The sequence below is a fragment of the Rousettus aegyptiacus genome, unplaced genomic scaffold (assembly GCF_014176215.1).
Source record: "Rousettus aegyptiacus isolate mRouAeg1 unplaced genomic scaffold, mRouAeg1.p scaffold_m13_p_3, whole genome shotgun sequence".
NCBI classification, from domain to species: Eukaryota; Metazoa; Chordata; class Mammalia; order Chiroptera; family Pteropodidae; genus Rousettus; species Rousettus aegyptiacus.
In genome coordinates this window covers 98,729,856-98,747,437 of record NW_023416306.1, presented here as the reverse complement: position 1 = coordinate 98,747,437, position 17,582 = coordinate 98,729,856, and the positions used below count along the sequence as shown (strand labels likewise).

The 17,582-nt window shown below is 39.0% G+C and overlaps 1 protein-coding gene across 8 annotated transcripts in view; it reads left to right on the top strand.

Moving 5' to 3' along the window:
* The window catches only part of AKAP6 (A-kinase anchoring protein 6), a 504,258-nt gene that overhangs the window by 300,173 nt on the left and 186,503 nt on the right, over positions 1-17,582 (top strand). For 7 of the 8 annotated variants that reach the window (XR_001594257.2, XM_036239030.1, XM_016123631.2 and 4 more), the window contains 2 exons: positions 2,462-2,558; positions 3,694-3,860. Coding sequence is in view for 7 of the 8 variants with exons in the window: in XM_036239030.1 (XP_036094923.1) it covers positions 2,462-2,558; positions 3,694-3,860 (264 nt within the window). In the remaining variant the exon portion in view is untranslated. The remainder of the gene's footprint in view (positions 1-2,461; positions 2,559-3,693; positions 3,861-17,582) is intronic. The other variant, XM_016123636.2, reaches the window with a different exon arrangement.

The following is a 17,582-nucleotide window of genomic DNA, read 5'->3' as shown; positions in this document are numbered from 1 at the left end:
GGCTGCTTCTCAGAGGCCCGCCGGGAGTTCCTTAGTTGATATCATTAATGGTTAATGGATGCACCTGAAAATCAAGCAATATTGTAGCATTTGGGTAGTAGATGTTAAATGGTTCTTTTCTACAGCCTCAAGCTTATCAGCTTATCTTTTTCCTAATAATGAATACCTCATCTTTTACAATTTCCTAATCAAATACTTCTGCACCAACTTGAGGCAGAACCAGATCCAGCTGCATCGACTCTATACTCTTGGCTTCGGTTATGTCCAGTTATTCAACCTACTTACAGGTCCTTAGGTTCTCTTTTGCTCTGAGATGTAGGCCTGTTGTACCTCTTTAGAAGCTTATGATTACCAGCCATTCAGCACAAGTTCGTTGTAAGTAAACAGAGAATCAAAGAGAGCACCAGGATAAATGTACAGTTATGAGGAAATCTCTAGAATAGGTTTCTTCCTAAATTTTGGCACTATGGGGTTGAACTTGTGTGTTTTTCTTTACCCTGACCCTTCTCCTTGAAACACAAGTATCTCATTCTGCATGACATTGCTTCAGAGTTGAGAATTTCCACTGCGATGGCAAGAAGTAAATGCAGCCACGTTTTGGCTATAATATAGTAGATATTTAATTTTTCACAAATATCATATCGCGTGGATTGGCCAGGAACATCAGACTTCCCATACATGGCCGTATTTTATTTTATTCAATGAAATACCTGTAACTGAAAGAGGATAATACAAGAAATAGTGGACCCCCATAGGGAAACCTAATATTGTCACTTTCTGTCATATTTGGCTGAACTTTATTATTTCGTGTGCCTCTAGTCAAATGAATTTTGCAGTCAGTTTTTTTTTTAGTCAAAATTCTTATCTTTATACTTTAAGGCCTGATATGTCTGTCTTTATCTCCATCATTTTCAACTTCTTTTGATTTTTGATGCTTTGCCTTTTCTTCTGAGCTTTAAAATGACCCCTTTTCTCCATTAAGGAAAGGAGAGCCCAGACTCACCAGTGGACATTCGAGAGGACTCAGGATGCACTTCCTTCTCCTAGTAGCATGTGCAGGTGCCCTTTGGTGCCAGAGGCCATGCTGAATACCCCCTTAATCACTATTACCCAGCACATTGTACAGAATAGGCATGATGCGTGGTTTCTAAATGAATGAGTGAGTGAATACCCAATTTCACAATTTGTGGTTGTTTAATCTCTTTCATCCAAATTGCATTCCAATTGGGACTGTATCATCTCTAACTTTTGTAAATATTCTTAATACTAAGTCCAGTGCAGTGCATACAGCTATTTGCTCAGCAGATATTTAGTGAGAGCAAAATTTGGCATGTCATATTTCAAAATCCGTGCTTGTTCTAATTAGTGAAGTGAAGGAATGGATTTTTATCTTGAAGATTTACCATTGGTTCAACAGATTGGCTACTATGATTACTCTCCATTGGACCTCCTGTGATAGAAACCACTTATAACACTCCAGAGATGGAAAAATCCTTGGAAAACCACCTATGATTTTTAAAAAAATATTGAAATGATAGTACTATTGATCCAGTTCAATGGGTATCCACTCTTCCCTGAAACATTTATCGAACACCTCGTATGTGACATGAGTTGGAGATAAATGCGAAACTGGCAGTTCTTTCAAATTGCTTATAATTTGGTAGCCCAGTATAGAAATAAAGCAGAATACAGTATGACCAGTTCTACAATAGAAGCAGGTATAATGAGCAGAGGTAACAGAGAGAGGGGACTAATTAACTCCACGTAAGGCATTAAGGAATGCTTCCGGAAAGAAATGGCTCTGAGTTGGAATTCGGCCATGACAGCAGGTTTTGTTTTTTGGATGGCTATCATGAGTGAAAAATGCCACTGATATGCTTGATTTATTCATTTATAAAGCAGTGTCACATTGTAAGGAACGAACTTTTAAAAATCAAAGATTTGGAAAGTATTCGACTGCTCAATCCACCTCGGTGTTCTATGGTTTGTGTGATATTTGAGAAACAGAGCTGATTCAAGCCCTACTATGTTAATGGATTTGCATATGTTCACATAAGGCTAATATAATTGCTACTACCGGGTTTTCTTATGGTTTCATAAATAGTACTATCACTAACATTTTTAAAAAGTGAAGAAAAGAGCTCCTATGTGTTGGTAGAAATTTAGTGTATTTTGTAGAATACTGCTACTCTTAATATAGCCTATGGGATATGACTTTTCATAAAAACCTAATGAATTTCTAGATTTGTCAGCTGTTTCCAAACAGATGCACTCTGCTAATCTAATGGAAACATTTTGAGCCCAGATCCCAAATATCAATAGCTTTTAGTACTGCAAATTAGTTTGTCTATTGGGTGAATTGGACCGTTTGTTTCTTGATAAAAAGTAGTGAGTAATTTTGTATGGATGTTTTATGTTTAGCTGCCTTGCCGGGGTTTGATGCTCATATTTTTCCTTGCAGAGTTTTAAGTTGAATGTAGACAGTCATTGTGCTCTCAAGGAAGCTGTGGAGGAGGAAGGACACCAACTTCTCGAGCTTATTGCATCTCACAAAGCAGGTAAATCCTCCTGAAATATTGCAAGTTTTATGTCTCCAGACTATTAAGAATGAAGAAGCATTGCTGTAAATTACTGCATATATTCACCTCCTTATGTATTATTAATATTTACATTATCAGATTGACCTTCAAGATTTATAAATGTTTCATATACTGCATACAATGCTGTGATACTTATAAGATGAAATACTGCCTCCAAATGGTCTGTTCATTTTATTTTGGGCTTGCTGTTCGCCTGAGTTTCAATTGAAATCACATTCCTGAAAACTTCACATTGACATGCTTTTTGATGTAGGTGCTCTGGAAATAACATTAAGATAATGAATGAGAATTGTGCGTGGAGTTATAATGCATATGCATTGAGGTACTTATAGATATCATTACAGATATAAGACTGGCAGTCTAGAGATGCCTGATTATTTCCCTGCCAATTCACACACATGTACGTTTTGCATGTTCTTTGCTGGTCATTGCATTAGCAGAGTTTTGGCCTTAAACCAATTCTTACCCCAGTTTTAATGCATTTATGAGGAGCAGATTGTAAATAAAAAATAGTTTTGTCATTTGGTTATACTTATCCCGGTAGTAAAAGACCATAAGACAGGATGAATTACAATTTGGCTTTTGCTTTGAGCTTACCACAGCTAAATAAGAAAAGAGCGGCATTAATTGGATGCGCTAATGCTGAAGACTGCTCTCTTAATTCTGGCCCATTTACTGTATTTCTCATTGAAATAACTTTACCTATTTCCATACATTTTTTCTGATCATTATTAAGTCTCCACACAAATACACACAGGATCTTTTATTTGGAATGTGAAGCTATAGTTAATAAATTTTATTCATTGCGATTTTGTTCCACATGCACTTTTTTTAGTCAATATTACTGAATCAAAGTCAATTCCAAACAATGAATCTGTGTGGATATACCATTTTTGAGTCCTCATGCCTTATATCAAGTCAAAAATTCCCAGTCTCTATTTTGTGTGACAAGTACTGATACGGCAGGTGATGGTCATTGTCATTTAAAATTACGTTTGTTGTTCGAAATAACCATTTAATTTACTAAATAAAAAAATAATAATGGTACCAATGCAGTCAAGTCCGTAACTTGTGCTTTCCCCTTTTCTTGGAGAAGGACTAAAGGACATGCTGCGGATGATTGCAAGTCAATGGAAGGAGCTGCAGAGGCAAATCAAACGACAACACAGCTGGATTCTCAGGGCTCTGGATACCATCAAAGCCGAGATCCTGGCTACTGATGTGTCTGCGGAGGCTGGGGAAGGGACTGGAAGCCCCAAGGTAAGTGGCTTGAAGTTTGCCTTATTTCCTCTTATTTCTGTCTTCTTTTGAACTAGGCACCACTGAAGTTTTCTTTCTACCCCTAAGGCTTTTAGTGTTGACTGCGTAAGGTTTATCTATCTATCTGTATAGATAGATAAATAGATAGATAGATAGATAAGTAGATAGGTAGATAGATGTAAACAAAATGAAATGGCTTAGCTTAAAACAATAAAAAAAAGCCTATAACTTTCAAGTTTTCTAGGAACAGGTCTTTTTGTGAAATGTGGCAGGGTAGGAAAAGGACAGTACTTTAGGGATGGAAGAAAGAGGGACATAAAACATTTAGTAAACAAAACATAAAGCATCTTAAACATGAATAATCAGAATGGTTTTAAATTGTTTTGTTGCAACTATAAATCACTATAATCAGTGCAATCACTCAGCTCTGACATCCATTAGCCGCTTGGTTACAGCAAATTAACAAAGAAGAGAGAAAGTGATTCATTATCTCATTCCTGTTAATGACTATCAGATGCATTGCCTAATTAGGGGATGGTCATTGTAGTGGGAAGAAGGTCATATGCTTTGCTACAAATCTTTTTGCTCTGAGTGTAAGTTCTCCATAATGGTGCATGCACCGAATACAACAAGTACTTTAAAAATGAGTATTGACATGTTTGGGTTATTCGTTTTAGATTTACAAAATAACTCATAAAGCATATGCAGTTAAACTTTAAATGAGGCACCTTTTAATACAATGTTCTAAAGGTATCTGTGGACTCACGATGTAGAAAATAATTTTACTAATTTGATATTTTCATGTAATTTTTCTTTTTTTGTATTCGTTCTTTTGTGAAAGCAAGTGCAGAGAACCAGTCTCGTAATAGACTCAGCATCAGAATGTATTGTAACATGAGGGAAACAGATTTGGGAGTTCATGGGTTCTAGGTTCTATTCCTGGTATGGACAAAGTAATTAAATCATCATCAAGTCACATTTATTCAGCATCCATGTGGATTGGTATTGTGCTGAATGTGTACAGAGCAAGTTAAACAAACCCTTTGCCCTCTTAGACTCACGTTCTTAAGTTCAGACAGAGAAGAAACCCAACCTTCCCCGCAATGGTGAGACCATTCAGCCAGCAGAAAGCTCAGATGATTTATAGCTTTGGAACCTCAAACAACAACCTTTAACTTATTTGTTGGAAACAGAGGGTGGAATGATGAGCTCAGTTCCACTTCAAGAAGGTTCCATGGAGGAGGTCACATTTCAGGAAATACTTGAAGGAAGGAAGAGAGGTGGCTTGGCACATGAGCACATATTTTAGGAAGTGACGTGATGAAAGGATCAAAGCTGGAACTAATAACATTTGGAATGGAGCGTGTACTCAGCAGACTTCTCAGGGCAGAAGCGGAGCTCTTTTAAGGAGCGGGCTGCAGGGAGAAGTTGCCTGGGCTAATGCTTTGGCCGGGGTGGTGGTGATGAGAGAAAAGACACAACTGAAAACTCCGTTGTGTTTTATTTATTTAATGAAAATATGTGGAGTGCTTTCTTTTTAAAAGCTATCCTGTATTGGTTGCATTCCCCATGCCAGACAGTATGCTACAGCATTCCTGTGTATTCTTTCATTTAATTCTCACAACAAGTCTGTAAGTCAGACCTTTTCTAATCCCGGATGAAAATAGAGGCCCAGAGAAGTTAAGTAACTTGCTTAAGATCACACAGATACTAAGGAGCAGAGCGAGAATTTGATTCTGGATCCCTTGGCCCCAGAGCCTGTTTTCGTCACCACCTGGAGCACTGCTCCTCACTGGCATTGCTTGATGAGCAGTCAGCCTCAATACCTGTCTCCTGGAGCTTGTGGTGCAGTGGGTAGACAGACTTAAATCTAATAATCATGGCTTTAGGGACCGTGATGTGCCATAGAAGAAAAGGGAGCAATGAGCAGTTGGTCTGGGAGAAGCGATTATGGCTGGGACATCACGGAGGGCTTCCTTCAGGAAGCAGCGTTCTGTGAGCAAGCCACTGCAGCCAGGGCGAGAGGGAGGAGTGTGCAAAGGAAGCCGAGTGGCCTATGGTCAGCAAGGGGGAGGGTTCTGGAGTGCACAGGGACATGACATCGCTGATTTGAAGCTTAAAAACCTGTTCTTCATGGCGTAGAGTGTGGAGGGGGTGGAGTGGAGTGTGTGGGGGTGCGGATGGGGAGGTGGGTGCCAGAGTGGACCGCAGAGATGGTGTATCACCTAAATTAATAAAAGACCTGTGTCAAAAATTAGTAGCTCTGTTCACCAGGGCCAATTTGAATTTGACGCTTTAAAATCGGCTCATTTTATGGAGAGATATTGAGACGGAATAAAGAAAATAACCCAGTGAGGAGGAAGTACATAATATTAAAGAGAGACAATATCCACATTTACTAAAAAGCAGACTACCTGCCCATGCTCTGCCTCAGATGGATCAGAACCTCCCAATGGGGTCCCAGAATCTGCATTTCACAAGCTCCCAGAAACCAGTGCCACAGGCTCTAAGAAGACCCATTTCCTGCAGGGCGTGTTATGCTCAGGAAGCCAGGATCCTCACACAACATGAAAGAGATAAGAATTGAAATATTAGGAGGAAAAACAAAGACATATAATTCTTAACGATTTGTATTCTTCACTTCTAAACAAACAACAACACAAAAAAATCTCTTCATTTGAATCATCCCCAAAGCGCAGATGTCTACCTTGAGTCATGTCACTTTACAAAGAATAACTTAAGTGTTTTTCTTGTTAATAATATTTCTGTTCCACAGAATTTCATGTCATACTATGCACACGGTACATCTAAAAGCTGTGAGGAGAGGCTTTGTAGGTATTTACAGATGCGGAACCTGAAGGAGGTACTGAGAGTCCGAGACTTTAACATAGTAGAGCTAGCAAAAGTCCAGGCTTTCTACCTCCCAAGTAGTTTTTCCTTCCCCAATCTGGGCTGAATTATCTTTGGATGAATGAACTCATCCATAGTAGAGGTAGAAGGTGAAATCAACTTTAAAACAAAATACATTTCTAAATTTAAGCTTAGGAAGCTATGGAGAAATCAGAGTGATTGTTCTTTCTATTCGTTTGATGTTTGTGAACCACTTTCCTTAGTCCTATAGGCAAACACAAAGAATAATGGGAGAGGCTCAGACTGAAGTCAGACTGCCTGAGTTCAACTCTTGACACTTCCAAGCTATGTGTCCTTGAGAACATTACTTAACTTCTCTGTGCCTCAGGTTCCTCATTTGTGAAATGGAGGTAATGTTAATATCTACCTCAAAAGGTTGTGATGCAGATTAACAAGCCGACATATCTAAAATGCTTAGAATAGTGCTTGGCACACAGTAAGTCATAGATAAAGGTAAATGTGCAAGCCTTTATATTCTAGTGGTAGAGACAGCAGACACATAATTAAAATAGAATCTGATAAATACTCTAATAGAGGTAGGGACAAATTTCTATGAGCATACAGAGAAGGAAAAAATGAACCTGAATTGGGGGTGGTATCAAGGAAATGTTTACAGGAGAGTTGCTGTTTTAAGTAGGGGGAGGGATTTTTGCCAGTGTGAAAATAATGGGCAGTGAGAAGAGCGCATGCAAAGATCTAGTGATGTGAAAACATGTGGTGTGGCTGAAACCCGGGGTCTTGTGGACAGTATTTAGGTCGGCTTGCCGCTACTTGCACTAAGGCTGATGATGTAGCAAAAAATGACCCCTAACGATCAGTGATTTGAGCAGTAAGTAACTCTTCCTATGTCTCTGATTGACACTACCCAAGTGAGGTCCCTACACAGAAACAGAAAATTTTCTTGCTGTATCGCACTAAGTAGAGCAAACTTAAATAGGTTACTCTGAAGTTCTCCAAGACTAAAAGGTGGATTTGACTTGTTATCTATCATGTCAGCCCTCTTTCTATGACTGACCTTGCACAGGTCATGTATGAATTGTGCCATGAAATGCATCTCTAAGGATAGCAGTTATGATCATTTATTTCATCTTAGACCTAAAAGAGGAACTAAAATTAAAACGTAATAAAAAATAACTCCAGAATTCACCTTAGGTTTACTTCAGAAGCTACTGGGAACTTGAGAAGCATAATAGAAAATCTAAAGAATATATCTAGGGGGTATTTTTCTTTTTTACCTTGTTTGAGAGGCTGTAGAAAAGGACTACTTCGCCTTAGAAACCTTGTAAAGAAGGAAGATAGGAGGAAATTCAAAGACTCTGGGAAACTTCTCCCCCAGGACTCGGCAGCATGCCTTATTTGTTGTATTTCATTTTTTTTTTTTAAGTGTTTTCCCAGGACTGTGAGATTTTTTTATACATGGAAATGGAGAACAGAATTCACTAATTTTAGAAATAGAGCTTCAGCACTCACATCCAAGAATTGAAAATATGCTTATGATTATACATTTTATTTTAAGATAGATTGGTAAGTTTATCACCTTGAACTAGGTTTTCAGTATTTTTAATTTTTGAATGGTGTATAGCTAGAGGGATTTCAGAATTCAATGACTATCTAACTCCTAACAAAGCCTACATTCTTTTGTTGACCTTTCAAGGCCAAAACCAAAATCCTGAAAGCAAGAAGCATTCTAAAATTTTGCTCATTTCCAACTTTATAATGTTCTTACCCTTTATTTCTTTACTTTTCACCTATACAGCACACACACCATCATTATAGTCTATTTTGTCTGATATAAGCATTGCTACCCCAGTTTTTTTTAATTTCCCTTTACACTAAATATTTTTTTCATCCCTTTACTTTCAGTCTGTGTGTGTCTTTCAATTTGAAGTGAGTTTCTTATAGGCAGTATATGTAAGGGTCTTGATTCCTTATTCATTCAGCTATCTTGTGTCTTTTGGTTAGAGCATTTAATCTATTTAATTTAAAGTGATTATTGGTAGGTACATCATTGACATTTTGTTATTCATATTTATGGTTTTTTCCTCCTTCTTCTTAAAGAAGTCCCTTTAACATTTCTTGTAATATTGGCTTGGAGGCGATGAATTCTTTTAGCTTTTTTTCTGTCAGGAAGCTGTTTATCTCACCTTCAATTTTAACTGATAGGGTTATTGGGTAAAGTAGTCTTGGTTGTAGGTCCTTGCTTTTTAAAACTTGCAATGCCATTCCCTTCTGGCCTGCACAGTTTCTGTTGAGAAATCAACTGTCAGTCTTATGGGAGCTGCCTTGTAGGTAACTAGCTGTCTTTCTCTTTCTGCTTTTAGAATTCTTACTTTGTCTTTAACCTTCGGCATTTTTATTTTGATGTGTCTTGGTGTGGATCTTTTTGGGTTCTTCTTGTTTAGGACTCTGCACTTCCTGGGCTTATACGTCTGTGTCCTTCACCAGGTTAGGGAAGTTATTTTCATCATTATTTCTTCAATAGGTTTCAATCCCTTGCCCTTTTCCTTCCCCTTCTGGTACCCCTATGATGTGAATGTTGGTACACTTGATGTTGTCCCAGAAGTCCCTTAAACTAATATATTTTTTTTCGTTCTTAGGGTTTGCGATGTCTGGGGGATGGAGGGCGTTATTTTAGTGGCGGTGGTCTTTAGGATCTTTAGGGCTTCTTCGTTTTAGGTTCTTTCTTTCTTTCTTCTTTCTTATTTCTTTCTTTCTTCTTTCTTTCTTTCTTTCTTTCTTCTTTCTTTCTTTCTTTCTTTCTTTCTTTCTCTTCTTCTCTCTCTCTCTCTCTCTCTCTCTCTCTCTCTCTCTCTCTCTCTCTTTTTCTTTCTTTCTTTTTTTTTCCCACTATTCTGATTGGATGTTTTCTGCTACCTTATCTTCCAAATTACTGATTCGATCTTCTGCATCATGCAATCTATTGTTGATTCCTTCTAGTGTATTTCAGTTATTATATTATTTATTTCTGACTGGTTCTTTTTGATGGCTTATATGTCCTTATTATGCTTATTATCTCATTGTCAAAGTTCTCACTGAGATCGTCTGTTCTTTCCCTAAGTCCATTTAGCATCCTTACAACCAGTGTTTTGAACTCTGTATCTGATAGGTTGCTTGCCTCTATTTCATTTAGTTCCTTTTCTTGAGTTTTCTCCTGTTTTTTATTTGGGACATATTTCTTTGTTTTCTCATTTGGCTGCCTCCCTATGTTTGTTTCTATGTATTAGGTACATTTGTCAGGTCTTCCAGTTTTGGCCAGGTGGCTTTATGTAGTAGGTGCCCTGTGTGACCCAGTGGCAGAGTCTCCCTGATCACCTATGCTGGGTGCTCCAGGAGTGTCCCATGTGTTGGCTGTGTGTGTTCTCCTGTTGTAGTTAGCACATCAGTGGATGGGATTGACTCTCAGGCTGAGCAGCTGTGAGGACTGGCAATCCACATGGCATGAGCTGCTATGTGGGGGCTGATCCCATGGAGTGGGATTCACCCCAGCAGGGTTGTGTGCCTGTTGAGACCATCATGTGGATATGCCACTTGTGGGGCTAATCAGGTGGTGCTCTGAGGTGGTCTGATGTCAGCCTCTGGGTATATTGGTTCTAAGGCCCCTTGGGAGGGGCCTCCCATGCAGGCCAAGGTTAGCCATTGCCTGTGACTGCCTGGGGCTACCTGGTAGGAGCTACAAAGCAATCCAAGGTTAGTTGCTGCCTATGCTAGACTTGGAGACAAGTGGTAGAGGTCCTGCTGTGATCCAAGGTGGTTACCACCAGTACTGGACCTGGGGTAGCTTAGCAAAAGGTCCAGAGCACCCCGGGGCCTAGGGTGCCTGCAGACTGCCTGTGAGGCTCATCAGTGGAAAGAGCCACCGGGTAATACATAAGTTGGGTGGGGCAGAATCCAGGGAATCACTGAGGTAAAATGAGCAGATTTCACCAGATTTGGTGCCAGTGTTGAGTCTGCGGCTACTTGCAAAGGTCTCAGATCACACCAAGGCTAGCTACCGCTTAGGCCGGGGCTGTTTGTCTGCCACTAGAATTGTCTCCAAAGCTATGTGAGCTCAGGCCTGTTACTTGTTGCTGAAAGAGCCTCTGGTCGAGAGAACAGGGTAGGGCTGTTTTCCCGGCCATGAATATGCCTCCAACGATTCGTGAGTTGGGTGGGAAGGGTTCTAGGGAGTCGCTAGGGTAAAACAAGTGGAATTCACCAGGCCAATATTCAGTTTTGGTGCCAGTGCTGAGTCTGTAGCCACTCTCAAAAGTCTCAGGTCATACTAAGCAAGGCTAGCCACTGCCTACCTCAGGCCTGCAGACCTCAAAGATTTCTTCAAGAGATATCACAGCTTGGGCAGGATTGGTTGCCAAACATGGAAAGTGTCTCCCAAGGTGATACCAAAGCCTGCTGATTGCTGTCAAAGGAGCCCTCTGCAGAGAGAACACGGTAGGGCTTTTTTTTCCAGCAATGAAATTGTCATGGGCAATTAAAGAGTTGGGTAGGGCAAGGTCTTAGGGAGTCACTGTGATGGAGTGGATCTCTCCAGGCCAATGCAGATTCAGAATTGGCTGCTTTGGAGGAGGACTCAACATAGGCAAGGTCAGCATGCTAGCATTACAGATGTTTTAGAATCAAGACCAGGATTTCCCCATATGATACCACTGAAAGCACACAACAGTGGTCCTTTTGTCCTCTTTAAAGAAACAGATACATTTCTGAAACAGAATTCAGAAAACTTTTCAGCTACTGGAAGGGTGACCTAGGCTGAGATCCAACCAACATCTTCATTTCCTTAGAAAAAGGAGAGAGGGTTAGCTGGTTTGAACTCTGTCTTCTTGGAGGTTCTTAGATTGAAGTCCTCAGCTCTTTGGAAATGAATATCAGACTGTGAAGGTCATCAATGTTATCTGTTCAACAGCAGCACAGGAAGAAGCTTAAGGCCATTTCTTAAGAATGGTTGCTCAGCCCTACAAATGATAGTTTTAGATATTGACTGAGAAGGGATACATGCATGGCCTCTGACTTGGGTATGTCACTGACCACCTGGCCTTTCTTGAGATGTCGAGAAAGGACAAGTCTAACATTGACATATATTTTGTTTGTTTGTTTGTTTGTTTGTTTGTTTGCCAGACACCCAAGCCATAACCCAGTTTCCATGCTAGAGAATTACAGGTAACTTTCCTTAACTGACAGGAAAGAAAGAAGCCAATTTGGGAAACACCTTTACAGGATATTTACTCTGTATTATATAGCTCCTCTTGGATAATAGTACAACTGGATATTGTTATCTTAGAAGGGATTTGATCCCAATTCTTCCAAAGTTTGGTGAGACAGAGCATTATCTCTGCATTCTTTTCTTTACTGACTCAAAAGCTAATGTCGTTAGCATGTTCTTTAATATCAGATCTTCAGAAACAGCATTAAGGTAATAAATGGGAATTGCACTTATGTGTTGTTCATTCCATATATATTGACAAATACACATATAAAGAACTACTCAAGATACTTTACTCTCTTCCTCATGTAAAAAAAAAAAAAAAAGAGCACAGGTATATGTTGTCACCAGAACTAGAAGTGGTTAGATTAAATTGTGCCTACAACAAGCAAAGCCTGGCTATTATTTACTGAGCACTGACAGAGAGCTCAGCCAAGTGCTGGGTCAGACATGAGAGAAGTCATGCTTTTCTGCTCAGTGGTCTTATCATCTCAGTGTAAGCACACAGTGTAACATCTTGTCTAATGTAGATTGGGCTATCTTAGATCTAGAATAATAGATCACCTAAGATTCAGATCATCTTAATTAGGATGTTGGCAGATTGAAATGGAATGGGGTTCTTCATGCAAGCAAATGAGTAGCAAATGCATTTCCGATTTCATCTCTTCAGTGTAGAATTCTTCCTGAAAGGCAGTTTCCTACCCAGGCCCTTTCCTGCTGAACTATACAAATGTAGTCCTGATATACAGTACCCAGAGAGAGCTCTTTCTTCTACTGTAGATTCTTCAGAGGTCCTTTTTTGTTATCAGAAGGGCATCTTTCTTCAAAAGTGTTTTTGAAAGACAGAAACAAAAGTGAACTATTTCTTTGAGGATCGGTCGTGGTTACTAAATTTGTGATAGAATCGAATAAAAGATGGTTTCTCTAAACTCCTCGAGGCACTTAAATTAACATATTATCAGATATGTGGGTGGATCCAAGATGAATATTTTTAACAGTCTGCCACTCCAACTAGGTGACTGAAAAAATGATTTAGATGATAAAAATATATACTAGGTCAAAGGACAGTTAATGGTCAACCCTACCATGGTCTATATGATATATAAGACCATAGCTTATCTTGATGTTTCACACTATTCTTCCATTGCTGGTGGCCTTGAGGATGGGAACATTAGGCTCGGCAAAACTCTGGGAGTGAAATTCTTTGGTGTCTCTAATCAACAGGAAAATGTCTTTGACCTTAGTAGGTATGTCGTCCATTTTTCCCCCCTTAGTTAAATAGCGCCTAATCTCAAAATCTATAATACTCAGAGTTGCAAAGATGCATGATATTGGCTACCAATTTACATTATATAGAAAACAACCCTCTTTTATTAGAACTCACATTTTGTAACTCAACCTGGTCTATTTTAAAGATGATATATAGTAAACACATTAGAGGGACTTGTTTATATATAGTGGAGGTCAACATTTTGAAAAAATTTATAAATTTTTTGAGCACAAAACAGAAGATAAGACTCAGAATTGCTTCTGAAAAAAAACTTTGAATTTAATAAGCAAATTCTTGGAAAGTGTGAAACAATTACCTCAGTGTGTGATTTACACTTTTTTCCTGGAATGTGTTGTTTCTGGCAGGGCAATGGGCTGAGCTGGGGAGAGCCCTGCTAAAGGGATTATTTTGCTCTGGCTCTTGTGTTTATTGAGTCACCTAGGACTTCTTATAAAACAGCAGCTTTCAAATGTACACACACCTGCACTCGACACCCTGAACACTCCAAACGCTCGTTTAACTGTTCTCACACCCAGAGTATCTCTCCCATCCGGCAAGGTCAAAAAGCATTTGAGATGTGCACATTCCACTTTTTCCCTCTCCCTGGAAATCAGTTGGAATATAGCCATTTATATGGTTCCGATGCTAACAGAGATGAAGGTGTTTTTCAGTGTACTCTAGTGCTCTTTGCCACTAGGGCTCACAGAACATTCCCAGTCTTAGTTGCTACTGTGCCAGGAAACATTAACTAGTTTGGAGGTCCTGCTGGGCCAGCGCCCAGGGACCCATCTCACTGGGGCTTCTAGGCCATTTTACATTGGGTTGGGGCAGTGGCTTCTCATCTTTACCAGTTCGCTCTTGAACAACACAGGTTTGAACTCCATGGGTCAACTTACATGCATTCCCTCCCTCCCCCAATAAATACATACAGTACTGTAAATATATTTTATCTTTCTTGCGATTTTCTTAATAACGTTTTCTTTTCCGCAGCTTTCTTTATTGTAAGAAGACAATATATAATACATATAACATAAAATATATGTTAATTGACTGTTTATGTTACCGGTAAGGCTTCTGGTCAACAGTGACTATAACTAGTTAAATTTTTGGGGAGACAAAAGTTATGTTGGATTTTCGACTGTGCAGAGTTGATCAAGAGTCAATTGCTGTACCTAGTTGTCCTGCAGAGGCTGTTGCTTGTTTAGCGTTGCCTCCTGCAGAGCTAAGCAAGGCCGTGGATCCTGCTGAGTGAGAAAGGGGAGAAGAGAAAAAGCAACCCTAAAGCAAGAGACTAAGACAAAGGAGAAGAGAGAAGTAAAGAAAAAGAGAGAGCAGGATCAGTGGGAAAAAAGATGAAAGAAGGAAGTATATGTCTAGTGAACCTACCTGTTCAACTCCGTTTCATGGACGTTAATGGTTTTATGTCTATCTCTTATTCTTTTTTTTCTCTAGCTCTGGAAATCGAAGACAGAAAACTTTTCTCTAATTTTGTCATTTTCGATATTACTATATAACTAGTGTGTGTGTGTGTGTGTGTGTGTGTGTGTGTGTGTGGTGTATTTAATACACTATTAATGGGGTTAACATTGAGAGTAGGCTTTCTATGGTTTAGGATTGTGTCAAGACTTTTACCTGAATTGTCTCATTCATTCTTCCCAGCAATACTAACAGTTGTAACTCCAATGATCATCTTCACTTTACTGATGGAAAAACTTAAGGTTCAAATACATATTAGATGCTTAGCCTCATTCAGAGTCTTTTTAAAAACCTGACGTGACAGAGTAAAGGCCAAACTCCTTACCCTGTCATTCGACTCTACCTGCTTAGTTAAGATTCATGTCACTGTTTCATTTCATAAATGTTCTAGTTAATCTACTATCTTTTGAATGCATTTTTTTCTTTCTATTCTCTTTGCTTTTGTACAGGGCATTTCCCATTCTACCTATACTGGCCTTACCTATTCTTAAAATCAATAAATATTGACTATGTAAATATACTTGTATTTCATAGCTCTGAAGAGAACACTGTATCTTTCCTCACTCATTGCCCAGCAAAGGAGACAGATATTCACATATGTAATTCTAAATTAAGGCAGAATGTGTGATAAATACTATAATAAGGCACATAAGAGATAGAGATATTGAGGGAGGAGACATTATCTCAATCCAATGAAGTTCGAGAAGGCTCCTCCTGCCCTAAGAGTGCACGGATTTTGTGGAGGTCTCTAATATTCTGATAATTGTTCATAGGAAGATTTGAGAAGGAGGCCATTCCAGGCTCTCCTTCTCCCATTCCAGAGGAAATAACGTGGTCAGAAATATGAAAAAAGGAAACTATGAGAAACATCTAGGGAATGGTGAACAGTGATAGTTGAGCTCTTCTGAGCATAAAGTGTCCATGTGTTTATGGGAAGGGATGAGGACCTAGTGAAAATTAAAGCCTAAAAAGCTTTGAGCTATATACTGGAAAGCTTTGAATATTAGCTGAGGAGTTTGTGTTTTACTAGCATGCCATGAGTGTTTTTAAGGATTGGATTTAGCCCTAGAAAACAGATGGCAAAAGCAGGATGACAGAGGAAGGACTGACAATAAATTGGGAAACCACCACAATAACTCAAGACAGCTAAAATAAAGCAGTAGCTGTGATAATATAAAGAAAAAAGTAGAAGTAATGTTATGGAAGAAGAGATATTAGGATTTGGTATATAGGGAATGAAGGGCTGAGAGGAGAGTTTATGATGACTCACAGGAACCGAGTGTGAGCAGTTAGGCAAATGGTGTTACCATTAACTGAGGTTAGACACATTTGATAAGGAAGGAGCAGTTTGAAAGCAAAGACCTTGATGTCTAATTCATAAGAATATCTGGTGTATAACCTGGTATAGGTGTTTTTGTAACCTCTGCAGGTGATTCCAAAGTACGGGCAAATTTGATGTAGGAACAGGAGAAGCCTGAAAATCAGCCATGTGGTTATGTTGCAAAACTTGTTGAAAATGCAAGTCTGAAGCTGGAGTTGGGGTCAGTGCTAAGGGTGTAGGTTTGACAGTCCAAATAGAAATAATAGCTGTAGCCTTGGAAATTGATATTGACAAGAAAGAACAGTTGTGTGATAATATAAGGGAGGCATGATAGAATTGAGGAATGTTTAAAGTAACTGAGAGCAGGGATGTCATATTAAAATTGAAGATTAAGTGAAAATCTATGTGTTCAACAGTGAAGCTCCCAGTCCCTGGTCTATAGAATGCTGGCAGCCAGGGGGTAGTAGGGATGTAGGTCAAAGGAACTTTTCATTCGATATGTGTGACCTCAGCATGTTTATAGGCTAAAGAATAGGACTAGTTAAAAAAGGAACAGTGGAAGATAGTTTCAAGGACAAGAAAGAAGATAAATTAGCACAACGATTAAGAAGAGGGGGATGAAATGAATCAGGCGAAGCTGTGAGTTTCAGGAAGAAGGATATATCTTATGAGATGGGAAAGAAAGAAGGAATGTTGGGCGGTAAGCAATGGTAAAGAGGGAAGGAAGCCAAAGGATTTATCATGAAGGCAAATGCACCGTAATTAGTCAGTGGGGCAATTTGAATAGAGGGAGGACTGAGGGTGAGGAGGGCCTGGAGAACAAGAATGGGATTCACATTCCACCCTCTCAATAGAGATTTCCTTCAATTTCCGGTCCTAAGTGATCGCTACCCCTTCCAAACTGCATTGCGTTGGCTATTTGTACCTCACATTTGGTGATTAATTACATAAAGCCTTGTGATACCATTTCCATTGTTGTCTTGAATGTCCATTTATATCCATTATAGTTGACATTTGTGTACACTCCATGACTGCAACTCCTCAGGGCAGCAACTATACCCTAAACTTCTTTGTTTCACTGGCTTTAAACATTAGTTGAGCTAAAATAAATATATCTTACAATTAAATTGATCTATAACATTAATGGCCAATTTCTAATAAATCTAAAGCTAAAGAAAGCACTTCGCTTTATCTTCTCATCTATCATACTTTATCTTAGCTGTGTAAATAATGGCACAATCCTGTCTTGCCATGTGCTCTTCTTTTCTACCATCTTCTCTCATTTCCTTTGCCTCTTCCTTTTTATTGTAAATAAAACACTCTTTAAAAGAGCTGTTTCACCTATTCTTCCACAATAACTAGCAATTAATAATATAAAAAGAAAAATAATGGGATTTTATTACTATTTTTGTACTTCCTTCAGTAAAGTCAGTTGGGTGTTTTAACAGGTTGTTAGATTTTTTAGAAAGTCTTTATTTAAACAGACTTTCTGAAAGGATATACTCTGAGTTGCTTCTTTGAAAAAGACTAAAAGCATCTAACGTGACT